The sequence below is a fragment of the Solanum tuberosum genome, unplaced genomic scaffold, assembly GCF_000226075.1.
Source record: "Solanum tuberosum cultivar DM 1-3 516 R44 unplaced genomic scaffold, SolTub_3.0 scf00076, whole genome shotgun sequence".
Lineage (NCBI taxonomy): Eukaryota > Viridiplantae > Streptophyta > Magnoliopsida > Solanales > Solanaceae > Solanum > Solanum tuberosum.
Window position 1 is genome coordinate 859,912 of NW_006239000.1, and position 25,790 is coordinate 885,701.

At 35.6% G+C, this 25,790-nt stretch overlaps 3 protein-coding genes across 5 annotated transcripts; all 3 read right to left on the minus strand.

Annotated features, from left to right (window-relative positions):
• Positions 1-2,163: 2,163 nt before the first annotated feature.
• Positions 2,164-3,048, minus strand: LOC107060325 (uncharacterized). Its single transcript, XM_015308096.1, has 2 exons — positions 2,864-3,048; positions 2,164-2,701 (listed from the first exon to the last, which is right to left on the minus strand). Exons 1-2 carry the CDS (start codon positions 3,046-3,048, stop codon positions 2,164-2,166), a joined length of 723 nt encoding a protein of 240 aa, XP_015163582.1.
• A 6,764-nt stretch (positions 3,049-9,812) lies between these two features.
• Positions 9,813-12,856, minus strand: LOC102577529 (fructose-bisphosphate aldolase, cytoplasmic isozyme 1). The gene is made up of 4 exons (XM_006346040.2): positions 12,753-12,856; positions 11,598-11,978; positions 11,074-11,375; positions 9,813-10,374 (listed from the first exon to the last, which is right to left on the minus strand). Exons 1-4 carry the CDS (start codon positions 12,778-12,780, stop codon positions 10,012-10,014), a joined length of 1,074 nt encoding a protein of 357 aa, XP_006346102.1. The 5' UTR covers positions 12,781-12,856; the 3' UTR covers positions 9,813-10,011.
• Positions 12,857-13,497: 641 nt separating this feature from the next.
• Positions 13,498-22,630, minus strand: LOC102601704 (uridine kinase-like protein 3). 3 transcript variants are annotated; one of them, XM_006346042.2, is made up of 15 exons: positions 22,491-22,630; positions 22,119-22,254; positions 20,375-20,538; positions 19,413-19,504; positions 18,805-18,874; positions 18,236-18,354; positions 17,802-17,898; positions 17,075-17,154; positions 16,203-16,397; positions 15,986-16,069; positions 15,824-15,884; positions 15,057-15,117; positions 14,380-14,473; positions 14,201-14,273; positions 13,498-14,054 (listed from the first exon to the last, which is right to left on the minus strand). In XM_006346042.2, the coding sequence occupies exons 3-15, from the start codon at positions 20,520-20,522 to the stop codon at positions 13,789-13,791; spliced, it is 1,440 nt and encodes a 479-aa protein (XP_006346104.1). In that variant the 5' UTR covers positions 20,523-20,538; positions 22,119-22,254; positions 22,491-22,630; the 3' UTR covers positions 13,498-13,788. The 3 variants fall into 3 exon arrangements, with proteins under 3 accessions (XP_006346104.1, XP_006346105.1, XP_006346103.1); XM_006346043.2 differs by lacking the exon at positions 22,119-22,254 and having other exon boundaries at positions 13,498-13,850; positions 13,972-14,054; positions 22,491-22,629; XM_006346041.2 differs by lacking the exon at positions 22,119-22,254.
• Positions 22,631-25,790: the final 3,160 nt, after the last annotated feature.

Consider the following 25,790-nt stretch of genomic DNA (forward strand, 5'->3'; position numbering starts at 1 on the left):
AATGGTACTTGAAAATTCAAGAGTTGTTTGTACACTATTGATTGGTTCATGTGTTTGACATACAATTAAGGATTATGGCGGAATTATATATGAGTAGTTTTTTCATTCTTAATATGTGGTGTCAGATTTGAGTCATGTTGAATACAAAAGCAATTTTCCAATAGAGGATTAATGTGGTGGATGGATATAATTCGTCTACCCTTAGCTAGAGATCTTGATTCGAGCGTTGAATATGAAAAAAAAATCTTGTTAAAGAGCGTTATCTCCTCATATGAATTGTAACGTGAATTTGAAATAATAAGTGGAAAACAAACTGTCTCCTATTTAATCTCATATCTTTCCACATGAAGGCACACAATCCTGTTCAGTGTTAGAAGTTTTGACCAAAATAAGCTATTTTAAAAACCAATTCACCAAACTAATATGCTTTTTAAATTTTTTACAAAAGTAGTATAAACGTACTTCATGGTAACGTTTTAGGTTATTTTTATTTTAAAAATTCAACGGACAAAAACTGACGGAGCTGACGACGTTAAATGAATAAACGTTACTGTGAGTAACGTTTTAGGTGTAAAACGTTACTCACAATAACGTTTATTGAGAATCCAATCACGTCAACCCTGCAAATGCAGAATCAAATCCTTCAAATTTAAAACGTTACTCCTAGTAACGTTTTACACCTAAAACGTTACTGTGAGTAACGTTTTAGGAGTAAAATGTTACTATTTTACTAAGAATCCAATCATGGGTCTTCGACTCCTGCAAATTTAGCTATAAAACGTTACTCATAGTAACGTTTTACCTCAAAAACGTGACTGTCAGTTACAACACTCTGTTAAAGTCATATTCCTCCATTTTTTAAACTGACCACATGTGATTATAATATAAATGTTGTTGTAAGGAATGTTTTGCATATTCCAACAATATTCAACAAAACTTTTACTTGTGTTGCCCATTGTTAAAATAATATTCACAAAACTTCATCAGGTATGAATTAAATAAGTCAAGTTTATCATATTATTAAGAGATTTTTTAAAATAGTATTAATAAATTAGAAAAATAATTTTAAAGCTATAGTAAGAACTTAACATAATATGAGTAACATTTTATAGCTAAATTTGCAGGATTTATTCTAAATTTGTAGGAGTCGAAGACCCGTGATTGGATTCTTAGTAAAATAGTAACGTTTTAAATTTGCAGGATTTGTTTATGCATTTGCAGGACTGACGTGATTGGATTCTCAATAAACGTTATTGTGAGTAACGTTTTACACCTAAAACGTTACTCACAGTAACGTTTATTCATTTAACGTCGTCAGCTCCGTCAGTTTTTGTCCGTTGAATTTTTAAAATAAAAATAACCTAAAACGTTACCATGAAGTACATTTATACTACTTTTGTAAAAAATTAAAAAGCGTATTAGTTTGGTGAATTGGTTTTTAAAATAGCTTATTTTGGTCAATGCTTCTCAGTGTTATGACTTTGTATATATATAAACTACATAGTCACGTAGAGACAATAGTTCAAAATTTTTGGTAGTTGTGCTACAAGCCTACAATTTCTTTCTTATTTTGAATTAATTATGGTAATACATATCATGACACGTATTATCCGTTTTGGTCTAACAAAGTTTTACGAATTTGTGTTTGTACGACAATCTATAATATAATAAGCTTATTATCGCAATTGAGTTTGCATTCTCCTTTCTTCATATTTTTAGCTAATTTATCCGTTTTTCGAAAGGTAAAAATATTTATTTAAAAAAAATTAAAGTGTTTTATTAAAATCTAAGAAAGCAAAAAAAAACATTTTTGAATAGTTTTAGTTATTTTTATTTTTCAAGAAGAGCCAAGTTGAGCCAACTAACTTAAAAGATCCTAAATAACGAGTACAACTGTTCACAACTTCATATAACTGCCATGGTAAAGGCGCGATTTTGAATCCTTATAAATTATAGATTCACAACTTAGATCCCATTATTCTCAATCAAAATCCTTAGATATCTGCAGTTCATAGAAGTGTGGATAAAGTTCATGGAGTTGACGTTACAGAGGGCAAAAACTACCGTTAGAAAGATGGTCAGACCCTTTGTGAGGAAGATTAAGGCTACTTTTTGATTCTGCGTAACTTATAACTGTTGGATATTATTGTTTGGAGACTGATTCTAATCTTCTCCTTTCCATGATAGTGTGCTTGTAACTTTTAAGTTTTGATATACTTTTACGTCATTTGGTCCAAACAAGACATAGTTACCAGAATTTGTTAGTTGCGATACATATAATAAGTTCTTCTTCATACCTTGAACATGGTAGACATTTTGAAGTTCCACTTGTCTTGAGCTGTGATGAGGCATAAACACCGTCTTGCCAATATGAGTTATTGGCATTTTGGAATTATTTGCAGTCACCACAACTCGACTGCCTTTATATTCACTCATGTTAATGAGCTTTTTCTCATCACCAGTCATGTGATTGGAGAATCCTGAATCAACGATCCAATCATGTTCATAATCGACCAATTTCTCACTCACAGTTGCAAGTGCAATCTCCTCTTCTTTGTTAGAGTAACATGTGACAAGCTCCTCTTGTTGATTAGTTTCTTCAACTGCATAAGAGGTCTCGAAATCCCAAACTTCTTCTTCATCTTTCTTATTTTGAGTAGAAGTAGCTACATTACCTTCAGCTTTCTTGTACCAGCAATCTCTCGCATAGTGTCCTTTCTTTTCACAATTGTAGCACTTCTGTATTTACCGGTTGTTGAAGCCTTTCACCTGTTTGTTTTGTCATTGAGTTCTTTGATGTTGATTCTCTTGGTCTCCCCCTGGCCGTGAGCTTCTCTTCGCTTCTCTTTTTTGATAGGCTTGCCTTTTGCTGAAGAGCGCCATATTTTCGTTTTTTATAGTAAGACTTGATAATGGCTTCTCCAAATCTTCTTCATTTGCCAACAAATTTTCCAACTCAGATAAAGTTAGTTCTGTGGCCCACCATTGTGTAGCTGTAATTATGTCTTTGTACTCCGGCTTTAGACCATGAACAATAATTCTCCTCATTCTTGTCTCTGTGATAGCATTCTCTGGATCTAATTTTGATATTTCATCAGATAAAGATTTTACCTTTGGGAAGTATTAACTAATTGTCATATTCCGTTGAGAGATCGACAAAAGCTCATTTTCAAGCCTTTGTAATCTCGCATCATTCTTCTTTGTAAAAATCGTCGCCAAGGTGTCCCAAGCTTCTTTGGGTGTCTTGGCATTCTTAATCCGTTGTAGGAACTCATCCTCGATGGTTACAGTGAGAGCATACATGGCCTTTCCAGCTTTGACCTTCCACTTTTTTGCTGCTTCAGCATCTGTTGGCGGTGTTGTGTCTGATCCACAGATGATATCCCATAATTATTGGCTGAGAAAGTAATATTACATTCTCGTGCTCCATGATCCATAGTTGCTTACGTTGAGCTTCTCAACGCTATTGAGAATGCTTGCAAAGTCCATCATTAATTAGTGCCTCGCGATTTGTAGCCTTCGACGATAGCTTGTAGGATCTCTTTTGAGTTACTACCTCGTTCTTATTCACCAGACTCTGATACCACTTGTTGAATGTTATTGTTTGGAGACTGATTCTAATCTTCCAAGCCTAATACAAAGCCTTCTTCCAAACCTTCTAAATCTTTCTAAGTCTTTCCTTTCATTCTCTTAGCGATCTTAGCATAAAATGCTTACTTGAGCTTACGAGATCTTGAAAGAATAGTGATTAAGTTGTCAAGTGCCGCACGGAGTGTTAGTGAAAATTCTAAGTCCGTGACAACGTGGTATCAGAGCGAGGTTTGTACTAATGGAATGGCTAACAAAGGAGACGTAAACGCCGCTAGCACCACCAACGTCCGTTCGGATGGTGGAAAGAAGAACCGCAAGGGAAAGAAGCACCAAAAGAGTAATGGGGAAATGTTGCTCGACCACACACCAAACGAGGCGCTAACATCTCATCCACCTTCGACCACCAAAGCAAGTGACGATGAACTTGGCGAGGAGGCCATTGACGTCACTACTGGAGAAGAATGGGTCGCAAGGGTTGAAGTGGCGAGGCAGGCCGTGGAGATATTAGGCCGACGCATGAATGTGGCCGACGGAAGGTTCAAGACTCTTGGAGACTTCACCCTTGAAGAGACCGACAACATCCGCAAGGAGTTTGAGGGACGCCAGCGTGCCGAGTTCGAGATGAATGAGGCTGTCACTTCCTTGGAGTGTCGGCTCATGGAGGCGTTGAGCACGATTGATACCATGAAGGCCGAGATGAAAGCACTCAAGGAGGGCGTCGAAGTTGGAGGATCATTGTCGCTTGACCGAGATAGGGAGGCCAAGGTCGAGACTCCCAAGCCACTTATGTTCAAAGGTGTCTGTGTCGCGCAAGAGGTGGAAAACTTCTTATGGCATTTGGAGAATTACTTCAAGTGCAACAGGTTGAAGAACGACGAGAGTAAGATCAACACTGTTGTGTTGTATCTTTCGGAGATGGCCATGCTATGGTGGAGACGCAAGGAGGCCGAGATAGGGAAAGAGACGTGTACCATCAACACGTGGGAGCAATTTCACGAGGAGTTCAAGAAAGCCTTCTTCCCTAACAACGTCATTTATGAGGCAAAACGCAAGTTTAGGGAGCTAAAGCAAACGGACAGTATACGTGCATATGTACATGAGTTCACTACCCTCACGCTTCAATTTCCTAACCTCACGGATGATGACATGTTTTTCCAATTCATGGATGGGCTGCAAAATTGGGCCAGGACGGAGTTGGAACGTCGGCAGGTCAGGACTATCGATGAAGTCATCACGCAGGCCGAAGCTTTGACAGACTTTAGGCATGAGAAGCCCAACAGAGACGGAGGAGAAGAGATGAGAGGTAGTCATGATAATGGTGGGGGAGATCGTGGCAAAGTCGAGGAGTAGCAGCCACACCCAAAGAAGCATGATACCTATAAGTCCGATGGCAAGAAGTCTGGACGTCAGGGCGACGCGGAGAGAAAGGCAGAGACTGCCAAGAGAGGTGGTTGCTACATATGCGGTGGGCCACATGGTTATGCAAGGTGCCCTGAACTGAAGAGCCTTGGTGTTATCCTGCGGAGCGGAAGGAGAAAGACGCACATGAGCAAGGACATGGTGCAGAGACAACGCAGTTCGGCCTGATAGGACTATGCGGGGCCATCACGAAGCAGCCAGAGAAGCCAAGAGGATACGGCGCGCAGTATGTCGACCTCATGATTAATGGAAGACCCGCTTGTGCTATGGTCGACACGGGTGTAGAGGTCAATATCATGACAAAAAAGGCAGCAACAAAGTTGGGGCTGAGCAACAGTCCAAGTAACGCCCAACTCAAGATGGTCAATGCACCCCGACTCCTGTGAGCGGAGTCGCGCATGGAGTAAGCATCACGTTAGGCGAGTGGCAAGGTAAAACCAACTTCACTGTCGCTCCTTTAGACCTCTTTGACATAATTCTTGGGCAAGAGTTCTTCCAGCAGTGCCACGCGGTTATAGACTCTTACCTCCAACGACTTCTAGTCATGGAGCAAGGAGGGTCATGTATGGTACCCCTGGTTAAAGTACCGAAGACGGAAGGACAAGTCCGTCTAACTGCCATGCAACTTGTAAGAAACCCTAAGAAGAAGGAGCCAGCATTTATAGACACCATTGCAAGTTTGAAAGAAGACAATGGTGCAAAAAGGTCCCTGCCACCACACACGAAGAAGGTTCTAAAAGAGAACAATGTCGTGATGCCAAAGAAGCCGCCGAGGCGCTTGCCTCCTAGGAAGGAAGTAGATCATAAGGCCAAGCTAGAAGAGATAATGAAGCAGCTAAAAGAGTTGCACGAGGGCCTTGATCAAGTCAATAGACTATTAGTCGCGCATGCACAAAACTCAGATGACTATGCAGCGGCAATGCGATGTGGTTGTCGCATCAATAGGTGGGGGAGAGTGTCACGTCCCACCACTTCACAGTCAAAATTTGCATCCGGATAGGGGCGGAAAAGTCTAGAGTTGTGGAGAGGTTTATGGAGAACTCTAGAAGCCCTTAGAATTTCCAAGAAGACTCTAGAAGAACTTAGAAGCTTTCTTGGAAAGCTTTAGAATATCCTAGAACATGTAAAGAGTTTTAGAGAGGGACCAAAGTGTAAATACTTTAGGAACTTGTAAAGTAAATATTAATTACACTTTAAGCCCTAGGTTGTAGTATAAATAGAGGGGGCCTTCATTTTCTAGGCATCCAACAACTTGTAAGCAACCAAGAAAGAAAACAACCAAGCAAATAACAAAGTAAGTAACAAACCAAGTAAGTAAGAAAACAAGAGAGCAAACAAGTGTGAGTGCTCAAGTAAGGAGTGTTGCTGAAGCAAGCAACAAATGTGATCAAGATTGTAAGACCTAAGCGGGTCCTTACTTTGATATAATAAAATTCAAGTTGTGAGAAATTGATTGTGCCCGTCGTCTCCAAATCAAATAATATCCAACAATAACTTCATTTTGTTAATCTATTTTACTAATTCAAAGTAATCTGTTTATTTAGGGGGAAAAAAACCTCCAACTACTTCCACAGCTGTAGAGGTTGTGATGAAATCCAGCGGTAAATTTGATTTCATTCCGAAACAAATCTTTTCTTCCAAATAGTCTTGATTTTCAATCTTTCATTGTTTTATAGAAATCTGGATTAGACTGCTCTTCGTCTGTGATTGTCAAAAATGAAGTTTTTGCTAGTGTCCCTTTCCATGGTGAGAATAATCGTGCTGAAGACGACGAGGCAGTGAATAAAGTCGCTTATTGGCTAATGGGCAGGGTAAACACTATAACTCATCAATTTTGTAACCAGGATGGTTCATTTACTAATTACTCTATTTTATTGCAGCTTACTTTGGGTGCATATGCATACAAAACGAGCAAAGATAATGCAACCCAAAAAGATTGTGTCACGTCTCTGCAAAGGCTTGAGTCCAAAGTCAACGAAATAAAGAATGAAAGAAGCCAAGAAAATGCCACTACTGACGCTGATCAACGCTTGAAGTTTCACCAAATGATTCAAGAACGATACCCGACATGGAATGCCTATATAAAGATTCAAAAAAATAGCTCATGGAATGCCTATATAAAAATTCAAAAAAATATCTCTGAACTCCATCTGAATAAGAAAGTATTATATGATGATATGAGAGGATTATGATGGTTCTGTTCTGTTTCGATTGTTTTTCCTTTTTCACAGACGTTTTCTAATTCCGTAGACGTTTTCTAATATTGGATATGTGTCTTTCAATCTCCTATTTGCATGTTTGGATGAATTGTCTCAATAATTTAGTGCAAATTTAGTGCAAGTTAGTATTTTGTTCCATCCCACCAACTAGTTTAAAATATTCTTCTACAACCTGCTTAGGGGCAGCAGTGAACATAAAAGTAAATCATCGGACTTATGGAGTTGGGAACGTTTTGAATATTCTGAGATGGCGCATGTAAAAAGCGTTTCTTGTGTTTTTGTTCTTGGCATATTCTTACTAGATGGGTCGAATAAAAACTTGAAGGTATTGCACTCACCCAAATGAAAAGGCTCATCACATTTTGAACCAGCTCCTCTTGAAATCAGCACATTCGATACAAATCAAGGAGTTTCCTGATCCAAGTCCAACAAGATCCCAAAGGTCATATGGAGGAGCCGTTTTATGTGTTACATGAATTTGATCATCAACTCGCAACATTTTCTTGGCACTCCCAAAAAAACTTCCCACAAGATTCTTGTGCATTCTGCACAAAGACAAAAAGGCACACAACACATTGAGAAAATGCAAAATCCAGTGAAAAAAAGGCAATTAAGAAACTAGCCTAGAGGATAAAAGCCAATACTTTCACAGCATACGGAATTTATACCCTTCCAAGTATGATCAAAATTGGCCTGAATGAGCCAAAAAAGAAATGGTCCCAACAAACAAAAGTGTTTGGCCTCTTTGTTGATGAAAACACTTAACAATATTTGCTTGCTTGGATTGAAAAAAAAGAAAAGAAGAGTCTTTAAGGGTATTAGTCCTCTACAAACTCTAACTCATTCCCGCGAATCGATATCCTAAACACCCTATTCCATCCACTCCTATCCTCATCCTCAATGGTACGGTACCCCACACTCATTGTTTGTTACAAAACTGTCAAAATGTAGAGTTGTGGGTGCAGAGTAGAGGCACTAATTTAAAAACCTAAATGCACCTCTATCCCTCCACCTTCTACTCATTTTCTTTAAGGGTGATGTCCATGCAACTCGACTTTTTTACCATGTGGTTTGGTGATTTTGATCACCATCACTTGGCAAATGAGAAGAAATCACCTAAGCCTTTTGCCTCTTCAAGAGTTTAAATCATGGTCTCCCACAGTTTTCATCCACTTTATTGATCGCTAGGCTACAAACTCTACCTTCCTATACATGCCACCTTCCTCTGACACGAAAATAATTTGAAAATGTATATTTCTTTTCAACAATCCCACGGAAAAATGTTACATGCATCAAGGACGCAAAACTAGAGGCAGGTAAGGGGTACATCCGAATCTCATTCGCCATGTTAAGCATCCTTTTTGTGTATATCACATCATATATACAAGGTTAGACAAAGTGATGCAGTCTGCATAATAGAACCTCCGCACTATCAAGAATGACCGACAGCAAATTTACAACATGTTGTAACTGAAATTGGATGACAAAAAAATGTCACAGAAGCCCTTGAAAGTTGCTACTATGTGTGCCTTATATAAGCAGCCACACTAGTAGCAATGGCAACAAAGAATATATATGTGATCAAAATTTCTTATGGAACTTCCACGAGTATTATGGACAACGCGGAGAAAATATGCAGAAGAGATGAAGATCTTTAGCACTACCAACAATGTTGAATGAATCTCCAGTCATTGGAAAATGGTAGGTCAATCTGCTAAGTTTAACATCTATACATCTGAATTTACTACCTACATCAGGCAAGAGGCTAAGCCAACAAAGTATCTTTGTCACAAAAGTTTTCGAGTACAAGTAATTCAGTTAATAAAGCAATAAAGAACATCCAAACACTGTAAAGATGAACTTTTCAGAGTTATGGCCAACAGTTAAATGCCACAGTCAATTGAGCTCTACATTCTGGTATAGGTATCAACTTAAATTAAAGCAAAGAGGAAGTGAAATGAGGATATGTTTGAACTCCTTGTGTAAGCTACCATAATCCTTCTATGTTGCATCTTGAAACTATTTCTGTGGATTCCAGAACTAAACGTTACCTGTATCCTTTGATTGAGAGAAACAAGGGGGCAAAGTAGTTACATATAATGAAATATCTCAGATGCATCTTCTGATTCATACGATCGAGATATTATAGAAAATTAGAAATGCCACAAACTATCTATAGGAACTGAGCGGTTGTCTGTCAAGCCAAGCAACTACTATAATGTATAAAGACTTTAATAGATTCCAAAAGGAAAAAGAAGAGGATTCAAGGACGAAAAAAACAGACTTCGAAAGTCCATAAGTGGGGTTTGAAGATGGTAGAGTGTATGCAAATCTTATCACTATCTCAAAGATGTAAATAGACTATTTACAGCAAACCATCTTTCCAATCAATCAGGAAAGCCTATACTCGAAAGAGGAACTTCCTGTTTGCTTACCATTGCAATATCGCAAAACCACAAGAAAGAAAGCGAGGTTTTTTAAATCCGCTGGTGAGAGATAAACTGATCAGATTAAAGGATTCTCATACATTCACTATGAAGTTCAATAACATTAGTACTGTATCAAAAAAACATGTAACAAAGAAGAATGAAAGTGAAAATGGGATATATAGCTTTTTTTCTTTATTTTCTTGGTTAAGTGAATATAAAATTTACAAGAGTTACTTATGGAAAGATGTCTGAAATTAAAAAGACTCAATTTTTAACATAAAGAAGTTATTAAAATCAACATATAAGACAATAGTATATAACCTGTTATCATCAACTCCAACTTTTGCCTTCCCCTAATATTTGTAACCTTTAACAAATAGACTCTCAGAAGCAGCACCACTTCCACTTCCACCAGTATACTTTCCAAGTGTTGCATCTGAATTAGCCTTGCACCTTGTCAAAAATGCCTCTTGAGCTTTGCCAACATTTTCTTTTTCTCCACCCCAAGTCTTGAGAGTACTTTGCTGAAGAGCTCTACCAAATGAAAATGACAGTGTCCATGGCTTAAGCACTTCCAATTTGTTCATTGCATTTAAGTTCAATGTTGCCTCTTCCTCACTCTGTCCTCCTGATAAGAACACTATCCCTGGCACTGCTGGTGGCACGGTCCGGCGTAGGGCTGTGACCGTGTACTCTGCTATTACTTCTGCTGCAACCTAAGATAACGAACGAGGACGGGTGTCAGATGTGTGGGTTGGAATAAATCAAGTCGTCCAAAATTTTCTAAGATCAAGATGAGCATGTTAAGTTGAATTAAACAATGAGGTACACATTACACTCCCTTGAGGTGCGGCCCTTCCTCGGATTCTGTGTGAACGTGGGATGCTTTGTGCACCGGGCTGCTCTTTTTTTATTAAATCAAACTTACGAAAACATTTTCTTTTATTTATCATGACAACGAACCAAACTCATATAAAATTATCTCCTTTTTTCGTACTTTTTGATGATTTTTGTAATGGATAATCCAATCAGCTCCATATATAGGCCCTTCAAATTGGTCCTGACTTCTAGATGTGATAATTTGAACTATACTCATATTAACCTACATATGAATATACACATTCCAACTAGTTCAAACTTGAATGGATTAGACGAGTTATATTTTAATCGGTCCAATTTGATTAAACTATCTACATTTCTTTCGCGAAAAAGACTTGCACTAATGCAAGCTTGCTACAACTTATGTTGCTCAGACTCTTCAAAAATGTTGTCGGGTGCAAATCACCATCCTCTAGAAGTAGTGCATGGTTGAAGGTACTGAAGAATCTGAGCACCATAGGCTACAACAGGTTAAAAATACATTAACAATATAAAAATCTTTTACGCTCTCCGTGTATATAACTTAAATTACTTACCTTTGGGCTATCAGAGCCAGGGGTGACCATGTTGGGCTTCAAAAGTGTTCCTTCAAGAAGAACATGCTGATCATTGAGTGCCTTATAAACAGCAGCAAGAACAGTTTCAGTAGCAGCTGCACATTTCTTGATATCATGATTTCCATCAGTCAGAATTTCTGGCTCCACAATTGGCACAAGTCCATTTTCTTGGCAAATTATCGCATAACGAGCTAGCCCCTGAGCATTTTGCTGAATGGACAATTCTGAAGGCTCAGTAGCCCCAATTTTCAACACAGCTCTCCACTTGGCAAAACGAGCACCTTGTCGAGACATAATGTAGTTAAATAATTAAACTTCTGTTCCCTCTAACAGCTTTATGATTTTAAATCTGCAATCCCTAATAGTCTAAATAGCTAGCCTCCGCTAGGAAAAGTAAACAGTGAATTATGGTAGCTATTTCTGTAAAGATCCGAGCGTGTTGAAACATAGCATAACAAAATAAAATGAGATGATGATCACACAAATTAGATCAACATACACACCTGCTTTGTAGTACTGTGCACAACGTGCACCCAACGAGTCGAGCCCTTGAGTTGTCGTCTCGCCATTGGTCCCAGCCAATTCCACGGTACCCTTGTCCACCTTAATCCCAGGGACAACATTGTTTTCTTGAAGAAGTTCAACAAATGGCTTTCCATCACAAGTATTTTGGTAAAGTGTTTCTTCAAAGAGAATAACACCAGAGAGGTAAGGAAGAGCATTTGGTGAAGTGAAAAGGAGTTCACGAAGTGCTTGACGATTTGCTTCAATGTTTTCAACATTAATGCTTGATAAACGTTTTCCAATTGTGCCAGTACTTTCATCTGCTGCCAAAATACCTTTCCCTGGTGTTGCTATGTACTTGGCATTCTTCATAAGTTCCTCTGCATTTATATCATGATAATTAGAGTTCAAATTCTACCGATAGGAAGGTATATATGAATATAATAAACTAGCACATAACATAACTTTAGCTTATGACCTATATAGGTAGTAGCCAAGTGTTGTCGTATTTTATGTGCGAGAGTAATCTCTTATTCTTCACTGCATGCATATTACTACTTGTTGTCTCATTGTTTTGTATATCTTGTTATTTATTGTTCTTGCAAAAGTAAGGCCGATAGGATAAGGTATGGGTACATCCTACCATCGACCCCACGTATGTTGTTATTGTATATATACATATATTATCTGTCTACTTAAAAGATGATTACAAGTAATTTGTTAGTTACCCTAAAAAAAAAATAAGGCTATTACATCCTAGTATATATGCTACAATTGACAGTGTAAAAATTGAAATCAAAATATATACTTTACATATATAAGTTGGCTATATATGCATGACAACGTATGTACCACGTACTATGTAAAATATACATTCTCACGTACCTTAAAGAAGCGTTACTGCCTTGCATGCTGGCTAGCAAAATATGTACGTACTTATTTGCCAAGACCAACTCTTTTTTTATATAAGATTTAGAAAAACCACAAATAATATATGAATTCACGTAAATTCAGTAATATTTAACCAACCTCTATATATAAAAGTAAAAATTCATTAAATATGAATAAATATTTGATCGTGAACTCATTAAATATTATATTGATTATAAAAATTCATAAACTTTAAATCTTGAATAACGTGAAGAGAAGTTTACCAGCATATTTTCCCACAAAGGCAGACATGGTTGTGCTAAAAGGATAATGCTTTGGATAAAGCTAAGGAAGCAGCCAACTGAAAAAGGACGAGAACCCAAAAAGCTAGAAACCCAATCTATATAGTAAATGACTTGGAAGGGATATTCCTAATATGATGATCCAATTATTGACACGTGTCAATAGATTAGCCCAACAAAGATTATCGTCCTCTTTAACTAAAAATGAGTGAACTACATATTTCACTGCCAAACGTCTCCTTTCTATTTGTGTGAGGCAAAAAAAATTGTGAGGAGTTGATGCCTCATCTCTAATATTTTGTTTCTTTTCTCACATTTATGATATAGAACCCAAAAAACAATCATCTTAATCTGTGGATGGCTCTCTCAAATGTAAGAAGTTTAGACTCTGAATTCATACCGAAAAGTCCCACATTGAAATAAAACGATACGATTTTCGTACACAAGGCTTCAACCAAATATACATCTCAAATGTAACAAGTTGTTCCATAGTTCTTTTTGTTACACAAGGAAATATGATCGGAGCAGTCAATAAAATGGAACTTGTATACACTCTGGATTCGAGCAAAGAAGTTCCACGGAAAGCGCTCCTATTTCCGGACTCGTACCTGAGATGCGAGACCTTTGATTAAAGGTGGAGGAATACTACCACTCTGCCACAACCTTTTAAGTGGTATACTCTCATTTTCTAATAACATACATGCATAGTTTAAAGGACTTGATAGTGTAGAGTGAAAAAATAAATCACGTTTATAAGGCTTGTATACTCAAAAATGTTTCAAAATGTCCATTTATCCGTTACACAAGTGTTTTCATCATGCTCATCTTACTCTTTTCTTTTAAAAGATCGTTAAAAAAAATTGAATTGGAATTGATCGTTACATCTCCCATTATGTGATTGCGGGGTATGGAGGGGCCACAACTCTTCGTTTAGTCATCGTCTGTGCCAAAATATCGATCACCAAACTCACCCATCCCAGGAATAACACGAAAATCGTCATTCAGACCAATTTCTATCTCAGATGTCACAATCTTTATTCTTGGAAACCGCTTGCACACCACATGTACTCCTTGAGGTGCCTAGTTTTAAAGAAAAACAGTTATTATTCAAGAACTCCGTTGCAAATTGAACACCACAAGTAGTAGTTGCAGAAAGTTGGAAGGAATGCAATGCCTGTACTGGATAATTCAGTGAACTTACAGAAATGAGATTGAGGAATAAAATGTTGGACTCTGGGACACCCTTCTTCAGCAGTAATGAAATAGCTTGAACAGCTGAATTCCCTGTGTATAGACACATAACAAGCTTTGCTCATGTAAACTTTTGATAAGAATTATCGTAAAATTTTGATGATGTAGTTCATCCACGCCTAGTGTGGATGAAGCGCATGGTCAATTATCTGATATCCAGAGCACTCTTAAAAACTAACCTGTTCCGAGGATGGGATCCAACAGCAGGACATGTCTCTCTGCAATATCTAGTGGTAGTTTCTCATAGATCAGCTGCATCATTATTAACAAAATGCTTTAAATTTAATGTAAGGAGCGCAAAAGGCAATATAATGACTCAGGAGGATAACGACTCAGGAGGACCCTGCAGATTGCTGACCTGCTGACCGTTGTCACCCTCTCGATGGATCAGGATCTTGCCAATCTTGATACCTTTACAACATGCTCGCAAGGCATTCTCCATGCTCTCTCCACTGTGCATAATTAGAAATTTTTATGGTTAACAAACAAAATACAGCAATTCGATCACTTTGGTGAAGGCAGAGAAGACACAAACAAACACTTGTTAATTGGATTCTCTACTTAGAACATCAGATGATTATTAAGCGAGTGTCCTGCCATGTAACAAGTATTTATCCTAAAAAATGCAAATGAAGTTTCTCCATGATGAATATGCTTCTGAGATAAGAGACTGTCATTTGTTATCTTCAGTTTTAATCACTAACATGATGCTCCATGTGAAAGCTTTAAACATATATATCAGAGCCTCACACATGCACAGACCATTGCATTCGATCTACTAAACGAGCCAAGTTTGGGACATAATATACCAATAGAATAAGTGAACAACATAGGCCTTAAGGACATGGACAACATAGGCCTTAAGGACATGGACAACCATACAATCAATCAGTAAATGGTAATGAAGGTTACCAAACTACATGCACCAACATATAGACACGCATACGACACCATTACAAAGATCAGAAAGTCCTTAAATGCTCTAAAGCAATTATTACTACCATACAAGTAAAGCAAGGGAAATGACAAACTCACCTTCTAATTACTGAAACACCACATAACCTCTTACAAAAATCAACACCACTGTAAACAGATCCTGCACCCACAAGAAATATATCTCATTAACAATTTATTTCTGCTCGTTGAAGCAGTTCCCACTCACCTGGGTATATAGAAAAAGATTAAAGTCCACGAAGAAACAAAAGTTGCATAAAACCCACACCTAGAATCCCCAGACAATACAATTTTAGAATAAAATGCTAAAATCATGATTCAAGTATTGAAATTGACCAAAATGAAGTACTTCATTTTTTCTAACCGCTATAGGATCAGTAATGTTTTATGATGCCTTACATATACAATTCAACAACTCTACTAATTCAAACTGTAGAAGAAAATATCTTTGCGGGAAAGTAGTGTCTTCAACAATAACCCTAAGGGATGTTTAAAGTTAATACTGTAAGCAATACTATCTTGTGATATCCCAATAATACAGTAACCAGTGTCATACTTTGACCGATAAAGTAACATTAGTCGTAATGCACTGATGCGTTATAATGCCTAAGCTTTTTCCAATTACAATTCAGCCATTTTTTCTTGGTATGAGTCGTGACTTCAGAAACCATGGCCAAGTATCATAATTGTATCCACACTCTCACCTGTCCTAAGAAGATCACCATTAAGCCTGATCTTTGGACCTAATGTCAATAACCTTACCATATAAAATGTAGTAATGGAAGACGATCTGAATAAGATTTCTAAATACAAGGGCATGATTTTAACCAATTACAGTTGCAGCTTACCAGTTGGAGTCAACACCTGCTTTTCCGTAAATGGCAGATGTCCTAAACCATGTTCAACAACCTGGTTCAAGTGAAGATGAATCTAGTTGATAAGCTAAAAAAGGATTCACTTTCACTGACTGGTTGAGAAAAATAGGATAACCAGTAAAGCAATGTACTTACCAATCGAATTAATCTATCAGCATAAAATACAAAGTCATGTTTAGTTGTATGACCATCCCGTATAAGTGTATGCATGCCACGTATCTAAATGAAAAAATTACCAATCTTTAGGAGCACATGGAATGGATCTTGAACAAAGCAAATCAATTTCAAGAAAAACAGAAAACAGGTAAACAGGGACAAGTAATATCTTAAATTTCGAAGATAAAAATAGTACCTGGAAAGTTGATTGAATGACATATAAGTTAGGATATATTTTACAAAGATCATGTTGACCAAGTTTTGTCCGAATATGTTGCACAATCAAATCGATAGCAACATGATTGTCTCCACCTCGGGGAATGATAACGTCAGCATACTTCTTTGTAGGAAGAATGAAGTCATCAAAAGCAGCTTTCACAAACTTAGAGTACTGCATCAAAGATTAAAACACATTATTAGTGAAAACCAAACACTTAGGCATAACAATCATGCTAAATTTCATATGACAATCAACTTCAAAAATGCAATTAGAAACTTGATGGAGTTTGAACAGCCAGTTTTGAGAAGGCAATTAAGTTGAGATGGAAGTTGAATCATCAGTTAAAGAAAAAATGGTTTTTATTGAGCTTATTAGCAAAAAGGCAATTTTAGAAACTCGTAATGGAAGTTTCACAGACATGAACTGAGAAAGGAAACAGGAAAAAAGAAACTTAGAGCCTGTTTGGATTGGCTTATTTAGGTGCTTTAAAGTTAAAATAATAGCTTTTAAGCAGTTTGGGTAAAATAAAAGAAGTGCCTTTTAAGCACTTGTTTTTAAGCTAAAAGAACAAAAAATAAGCCAAAAGTCAGAAGTTAGAAATCCTAACTTATGACTTTTGGCTTATAAGACCAAATTTCCAACAGGTTCGTAGTCATCAAGTCACTGATCTTCGTCATAAACAAAATGCAATATGTTTTTTGACAAAATTTTAATTATTATTTTTTTTGACAAAACAAAATGCAATATGTTGGAAGAGTAAGAAACTCAAGAAATGCTTTTATCAAATATCTGTCAAATTTGAGTGAAAGATTCCCACTTTTTCAAATAAGCCTGAAAGTTTTCCTAACCTGATCAAGCACCATACTAATATCTCTTCCCTTTTCAGCTGTGTCACGTCTTATTCTCCTCGCGAGACGTACATCAGCATCTGCACTGAAAATTTAAGCTGATGAAACCACACAAGTAGAAGACCCAACATAAAGCACTGTCCAGTAGACATGGAAGGATACAACATGCTCGTGTGTCAAGAACTAAAGCAGAACATCATCTATTTTTACGAGAGCTGAAATCAACAGTTTTAAGGAACAGATATTTTAAAACAAATACAACAAAAACAAAAATATTTCAGAAGCTTGAGTGGAAGCACTCACTAATATGAGTTGGAGTGAATTTTTGGTTCAGTCTTTCAAGATTATCTGTTTTGATGAAGCGCTTGCACCACTCTTACATGGGATGGATATTCATGCAGTATAGCAGTGTTCTAATGTGTTCTAATCTCTGGGAAGTTCTTTTTTAAGAAATCATATTTCTTTTTAAGACCAAAAAAAGGACGAGCTCCATATTATTCTTTAATATTTGGTTTTAATTTATTAGAGGGAAAATCGAACCTTTTCGATCGATAGAGGAGAAACCTTAGAAGGAAAAATATTCAAGTAAAAGAATACTATATGAGATGACTACTAGAACACTATGCTGATCTTTTCTCTTGTACATCATGGTCACATGTCAATGAGAAGGAACAACTCATGCCACAACAATAATAAAGGAACATCAAAAGAAAGGAGATGAAAGAACCTGTATCAACAAATATCTTCATATTCATCAGATCTCGGACACGTGGATCGTGAAAGATGAGTATGCCTTCCAAGATTATAACATCTGAAGGATTGACCTACCAAGTAAAATAAAGAAGGTGAATTGGCACTAATGGAGAATTCTGAAAAAAAGACAGCTACAACTCGAAATGCAGGCAATTGCGTGTGTCTCCACCTATATATCCAGCTGTCTATCTAGAGACGTATGTGTTTTCTGTGTCATTGGAATCCAATCCTCTTTCTTCCTTTTAAATATTTTTAGATAAGGTATTAAATTGGAAGAAAGAAATTGTGCAAAAAGATGAGGGAGTTTAAATGTTGACTAAGATAAACAGAAATTGAAGTATTCTTTAGAAAGTTGGATGACGTATGCAATTCAATGAAACAAAATAAAATCATGCTATGAAGATTTACCCTTCGAAGAGGGAATACGTCATTTTTGTAACTCTTATAATCATATTTTGGAATATCTACTGCTTGCCCCTGCTTCAATTCCTCCACCACACGCAACAATTTTTCGGTGTCAAATGCATCTGAACAATAAGAAAGAGAATCATGAAACTTACAGCAAACATTATCTTATAACATGTATCTGATATTTAATAATTCAAACAAATGACATATAAATATTAAACAATTTAAAAGAGTTTACACATGTATGAACATTATAAATCAAAACTCAATCACCAGAAATTATCATCGTTAATTAAAAAGGATTTCCAATAAAATTGAGGACAGTTACGAGCCACAGGTCTTGAACACATAAACACACTTCTTTGAAGTTGTACAAGAGAGTCCAATTTCAATTCATAAATATTTTTATTGGCAAATGCAAGAATGATTTTGAGAAGAAAAAAATGACACATATAGACTATAGTGATGCTTTTTCCTAAAAGTAATACGAAGTATTATTTTCTATCTGGGAAATTAAACCATAAACAATTGAGACTGAATTTAACTCAAATAAAATGGTCTAGACTAACCAGGATGGTCAAAGTTGTACTCATGAACTTTTGTCAGTTCTTCAGGAGTCAAAGTATGATAAAAAGAATCCTGCAAATTCAAACTCGGGTTAGATAAATCAGAGAATGAATTTGTGCAAACTAAAATATAGAATTGTAGCATTTACGACTTGTTAAATAGAAATATCATTCTGAATCCTCTTAAGCCGTATTTTTTCCCATAACTTCTGTTGGGAACATCTCACATGAAGACCAATAAAATCAGTAATTCAACCATAAAGTTCTTATTGATCTTTAAAGATAGATGAAATATAAGTTTAGTTTGTTAGTTTAAAATTATCAAAAATTGAGGGGGGAATATGCAGAAAAAAACACCTAGAGAAAATTGAGATATAGAAGACCCTAGCTAACCAATCATCTTATCAAGAAGAAACAAGAAAGAGGAGCTATAAACACATTGTAAATAGTTATAGATTCAATAGGAAGAGATAAGAGAATGAAGGCAGCTAAAAAAACTGTATGGAGAAGATCATGATACTATCTGTTCATACTAAGTATTATTTAGCTGTAAGCTTAAACTTGTTCATCAAAATAAAGAAAAAACTTTTTTCCGGTCCGAAGAAACCCACCTGGTTAACTAGTACAACTCGCTGATCACGAAGCTGCTCAATAATTAAATCACAAACTGTTGTCTTGCCAGATGCAGCACCTCCAGCAACGCCTGCCGGTGAGACATATTTTATGAGCATGATTAAGAAAATGTGTACCAAGTAAAAGAAATACCAATTGTATTTACAGCCTTGAATCTGATGGAAAAGAAATTAGCTCATCAAAAGATCAAGTTGAAAATTGCTTGAAGTTTTATGATTCAACTGAAAAGCCAGATAATCAATTTTCATCACCACCCATATTCCTGACACACTTCCTGAGAAGGAAAATCATAAACTGCTCTATTGACCAACAATGTGCATACAAAAACAATTGAACCAACTCCATTGACATGTTCTGAACAGTACGCAAAAAGAAGGATTGAGTGCAAAATCTATATTGAGAATTTTCTTTACACATACTCAGCATAATCAATTTTGAGATAACTTCATGTGAAAAAGCAGCCAGAATCCATTGTCAAAGAAAGATTCCCACAAAGTTCTAAGCCAAACCAGATAGCCAACTAAATCACTTACAAGCAGGCAAAATAACAGACTAGATTTCAACGCCGCTCAAGATTGCAGCCCCTTGCCATCCCGACGTTATATGCATTCATGAATGCTCTACCATATTTTTAAATTTTAACATTCATATTGAAGCGAACACTATCATTTGATGTACACATGATGAAAGCTTGAAAAACTATAGTTAGTTTCTTAAGCTAACATATCCTTTGCTCTGGGAATCATCAAAAATGAACATCACAAAGAAACATTCCAAGAATAGCAGAGGAGAACAACAATTGAGTTGTTATTGAGATGAAAAAAAACGTCTTTTTTTTTCAATTTTTGCAATTGCAAAAGTGAATTGACAATGCTGAAGACCCTTAATAAAAAAACAATGCTCAGGTGACAGCAAGAGAGATACCACTGTGAATACATACCAATGATGAAGGGTTGCCTATGAACACTATCATCTATAGAGGTTGTTGGTTGCTCAATTTCTGGAGTACGTGGCTGCTCCATATGGAATCCAGAATAATGAACTCCTGATGACGCTTCTATCAAATCATCAACTGCATTTGAACCCATCTGTTGGTTTTAAGCTCTGCATTTAAGTTACCAACAATCAGTGTGGACTACAAGCTTCTATAAAAGATAAATACCAATATCACAAATTGGAATCCAGATGGTTAGTAATATACTAATATCAGAAAATTTTTTATTTTTCTTTTTTCAATTTTAAAGCATGATTGAAATGGTGGGCAAGCCTGAGCAGTGTCCTGGCCTGTTGCCTAGGCATTTCGAGTAAGAATATCACGTCTTTCTCATCATAACAGTGTTACTCTATGTAAAACTTCATTTAGTTATTTATAAATTATATTTTCTTGATACCTACAGTACAAGCTGCAACGACAATTATGCTTCTCTGACACATTTATGTCTGAATCATGCTATATGTGTACAAGAGGGAAGCTAAGAATCAAAGAGATAAAAGTTTAGCAGACATATTAAACATCTAGGCTTGTTGGCTTATCTTGGTGCCGAGGCAAACACCTTCAAAAGTTATGGCCCAAGCATTAAAAAGGAATTAGTTTATGCTCTGAGAAAGCTAAGTCTGCAAAAGAATCCACTCATATCGGCCTACCATGGTATCTTGTGAGACTGACTCAGTTGGATATCAAGACACTGAAGTTCATCATTCATGATTCCTTGATATTTAAGTATGCATAAGTAAGACAATGTGTATAGGAAAATGATCAAGTTTGCAATGGTGGAGCTAGTTTTTTTTTGACAAGGGAACTCGCAGCCCTGCTCCAATTAGCTCACCAATCACACAAGAGAGGCAAACTGCACTAGGGAAGCCCCATGCAATGAGTTTCACCAAGAAAGCATGCATGGGGGTTCGAACCTAAGACCCTCATTTGGGAGATCACTCGCTCTCAACAAGTCAGCCATCATTGTGGGTTGGCTAGGAATTTATATAAGGATATTTGAAAAGATTATGGAATGCCATAGTTGATATTCTAATTTGGAACTTGTTGCATTCCCACATCGAGTGGAATGTGGAACTTCGGTCTCCTTACATGATTTTAGGCAATTCTAACCTCATGTGCTAGCTTGTGCACACCTCGACTATTCCACCGGTTACCCACTCATACAAGTACCCCGTAACTCATCCCACCAAAGCTTAGGCAAATGCGAAGAGTTTTTGTTTCCACTAAAATTTGAACCTAGGACCTCAAGATTCTCTACCCACTTCATAGACCACTAGGCTACACCCTTGAGTGCAAGGGAATATAACACTACATAATGCATATCTCCAGATAGAGAATTGTATATGTCGCAAGCCACAGTTTAGCTCACTAACATTAGCTCAAACACCCCAACTATATTCCAAAAACCATCAACCCCTGCACCATCACTTTCTTTCCTTCAACTCCAACCTCTAACCCATCAGATTCGCGTACTATTTAAGTTCCCACAAAATAATATGTGACAATCTGAATGCTAAATGGATATGCATCAAGACGCAGCAACCTACTCGTATATACGACATGGAACATGATCTGCTACATCGTTTGAGTAATATAATTCATAGATCTTAATAAGTCTAGACGATAGCAAGTTAGCACAACCACAGCTTCTAGTACATCTCCTAGTAAATTTATATAATCTATCTCTCACCTAAATAGATAAACATGACATTGCTGCATCCTACTTCAAACTCGTAAAACATCACACTATAACTCACTGCACCGTTAGCCTCAGCTAACACATCCACGATCCTCCACCATAACCAAACATCCCCGACGTTACCAAGCTAGGAGAGACAGGAAATAGCACAATCATCAAATTAAACTAGAAATCAAAAAAACTCTAGAAACAATCAAATTAATCAACAAATACGGATTATAGATCGTAAAACAAACTTTCTAGATTCAAAATTGAACTGAACAATAAACATAAACAGCTCGTAACAACTGAAAAACATAAATTGCTAACGTGAATGCAGATTTACAGAATAAAAGTATATATATAAAAGAAGATTGATGATACCTGAAGTTTGTTTGTTCGTTCTAAATTTGGGGAAGATTTATTTGAGATTTGAAATCAGTTGGAGAAGAAGAAAGAGAGATACAATGAACAAAAGTGTGTATTTATGAGTAGTGTATGTATGTAAAAATTGTGGGATTCGTTACGGACATGATGAATTTATAGAGAGGAGTGGAAAGAGGTAATTTCTTCCCTATTTAAGACTATGGGCTTGGTATTTAGGTGATATTACAGGTTCGCCCCCTGGTTTTTCTTTTTTTTTTAGAGTTTAATTAACATTTTTGGTACCTTAATTATTAATTAATTCTTAATAAGAATGTATTATCGAGAGTTAAAAGTCAAGTTCTATTGTGGGGTAGTTAGATCGACTATATTATACAGGATTGAGTGTTGGCGTAAATGAATAGCCTTGCGAAGACGAATGTAACATAAATGAGAATGTTTAGATAGATGTGTGGTCATAAAAGGAGAGACAAAATTAGAAATGAACATATACGGGACAAAGTAAGAGTAACTTCTATGGTGGAGAAGATACGGAAAGTGAAGCTGAAATGACTCGGGAATGTGAAGAGGGGAAGCACAAATACCTCAGTGAGGAGGCGCGAAAAGCTGGTTGCGAATAGACTGAAGAGAATTGGAGAAACGTGATTAAACGGGACATGATATATTTTTAGCTTGCCGAGGACATAATCCTATATAAAGGAAAACTTCGTATGACTTACTCAATAAAAGGTATAAATAGTCTCATTAGTCGCTGCTTTATTATTTGAATTAATAGGAGGATCTCAATTCTCAGCATATAAAAAATAGCTAAATGATGTATTTCACTCATATAAAGTGAATGCTAAATTTGTGTGATGATAAAAACTAATAAAAAAATTAGGATTAATCTCATTATTTTCTTATCCTTTTCCCTTTTGTAGGTTTAATATACTTATAAAAATTATTTAAATATTTACATTAAAAAAATTAAAATTATAGATTAATTACTAATTCAAAATTATATAAATCGAGTATAGAATATTATAAACGATGGAGGTTACACGTTTGCACCGAGTGGGATGTGGGGCCCAATTCCTGAGATATCGACTCTGGACCAAAGTCTCACCTTATTGTAATTTGGTGAATCTACCTAAAACCCCTTGCAAAAACTTATAAATGCACTAAGGTCCCTAATTTAGAAAGAAGTTTATTTTTTAATCATTTGGTACTTGGTCTCCACGTTAAAGCCGGGTAAATTTGAATTCACACATTAAAATATTCTATTTTAGAGATGACGGTTCCAACAAAATTTATTTCATACACCGCTCAAATCTAAGAAATTTGAGAAAAAATGAAGGAATTTCAACTATCTCACCACAAATCATGTTGATAAACAAATATGGTAAATATTTATCTAATCTATAAAGCATATTTAACATTGATGAATATTCAATGAAATGTAGTAAAAAAAGAGTACTTGATATTGTGGTTAGATATGTGTTTAGTTTCTTAAGGAAATAAGTTTGTTTGCTACTAAGAGAATTTAGTTTTGTCATTTAAATTGTTTTCATTAAGATATTAATAATATTTGATTTATTATTTTAATTCTATTCCGTATATAATAAATTAATAATAGTAGAATCCCGCTCAACTTCGGCAAGTATTATTTCTTTTCTGTTGAAAAAAAATACTAAGCATAAATATATAAATAAAAATACTGTAAATAAAAAGGACAAAAAGAAGTAATTAAGTAGCTATAATAATTAAATACTATTACTCGATTAACGAGAGAAAATGACGTGGCGCTGCATATTCTTCATGAAATTTATCAAGCGCCGTATGGTGGCACTCAATTATTTTTTAGCACATAGACACATTAAGTACTTAAAATATTTTATCTACTTTAATTATACTTCATTAATTTGTTTTACTCCCTCCATTCACTTTTATTTGTCACTTATTTTTAAAATAGATTTTTATTTTTACTTGTCACTTTGATATATCAAGAAAAGGAGTTTTGAATTTAGTGGATTTAAACATGTGACGTAAAAAGTCGAAATTAAGGAATCGATAAAAAAAGAAAGATGCATGTTTTTTAAACAGACCAATTAAAAGAAAATCAGAATAAACAGATTGAAACGGAGGAAATAGTATCCTTAAACCTATTTCAATTGACGTTAACACATATATAATTAAAGGAAAATACATATTTGTTAAGGGTAGGAGATTTCAACTATCTCATCATAAATCATGTTAGTTAAACAAAGGGATAAGGGTTTGAAAAATACCCTGACTTTGGCCGAAATTGCTGTTACGATACCAAACTTTAATGAGGACCTATTACCCCCAGACTATTTAATACCGTATTTTAAACATATATATTTGTCCACGTCGACATAAAAAATAATGCATAATTATAAATAGTAATGTGTCCACGTGGGCACATATATACCTTTAAAATACACTATTAAATAGTTCAGGGGGTAAAAAATATACTATTAAATAGTTCATGGGGGGTAAAAGATCCTTCATAAAGTTTGGTATCGTAACAACAATTTCGGCCAAAGTTAAGGTATTCTTCATCCCTTATCCCTTAAAAAAATAGGTTGAGATTCATATAATTTAAAGCGTATTTATTATTGAATATTGATTAAATGTATATTAAATAAGAAAGTACATATTATTGTGATTAAAATATGTATTTAGTTTGTTTAAGGAAATTAGTTTGTTTGCTAGCAAAGAGAATTTATCTTGTCATTTTAATTATTTTAATAAATGGAGGGAGTCATAAATAAAATAATCATGATAAGTAATATCATATTTTTAGTTGGTTAAGAGATAAATTATTCATGCATAAAATTAATACGATTTTTGGTTAGCAATTCAAAAATCAACATAATTAATATTCATATAAATTATGAGAAAATCTATGCATCATTTTATGTAGAAGAGAATGTGGGATAACTTATATATGAATAACTATTTCATACATAATTAACATTTGTATAAATTTCCAAAAGAACTGGAAATATCATACTTGATTATTTTGATACTTTCAGAAGATTAATAATACATAAATTTCCTAATCTCTTTTTTTTTTTTCTCAAAGAAGAGAAAAGTTGTTTTAACATATAGACTTTCTTTCTGTGTATAAACCTTATTAAATTATAAAATTTTGCTAATCGGTTTCTTTTTATTAGTACTATTTTTTTCCTTCTGAGTCATAATCAGAGAAATCTTTTTCCAGTTGAATTATCTATTCTTTATTTGGATAATATATTGTCGGGTGAACTCTCAAAGGTCATATAAATAATATTTCAA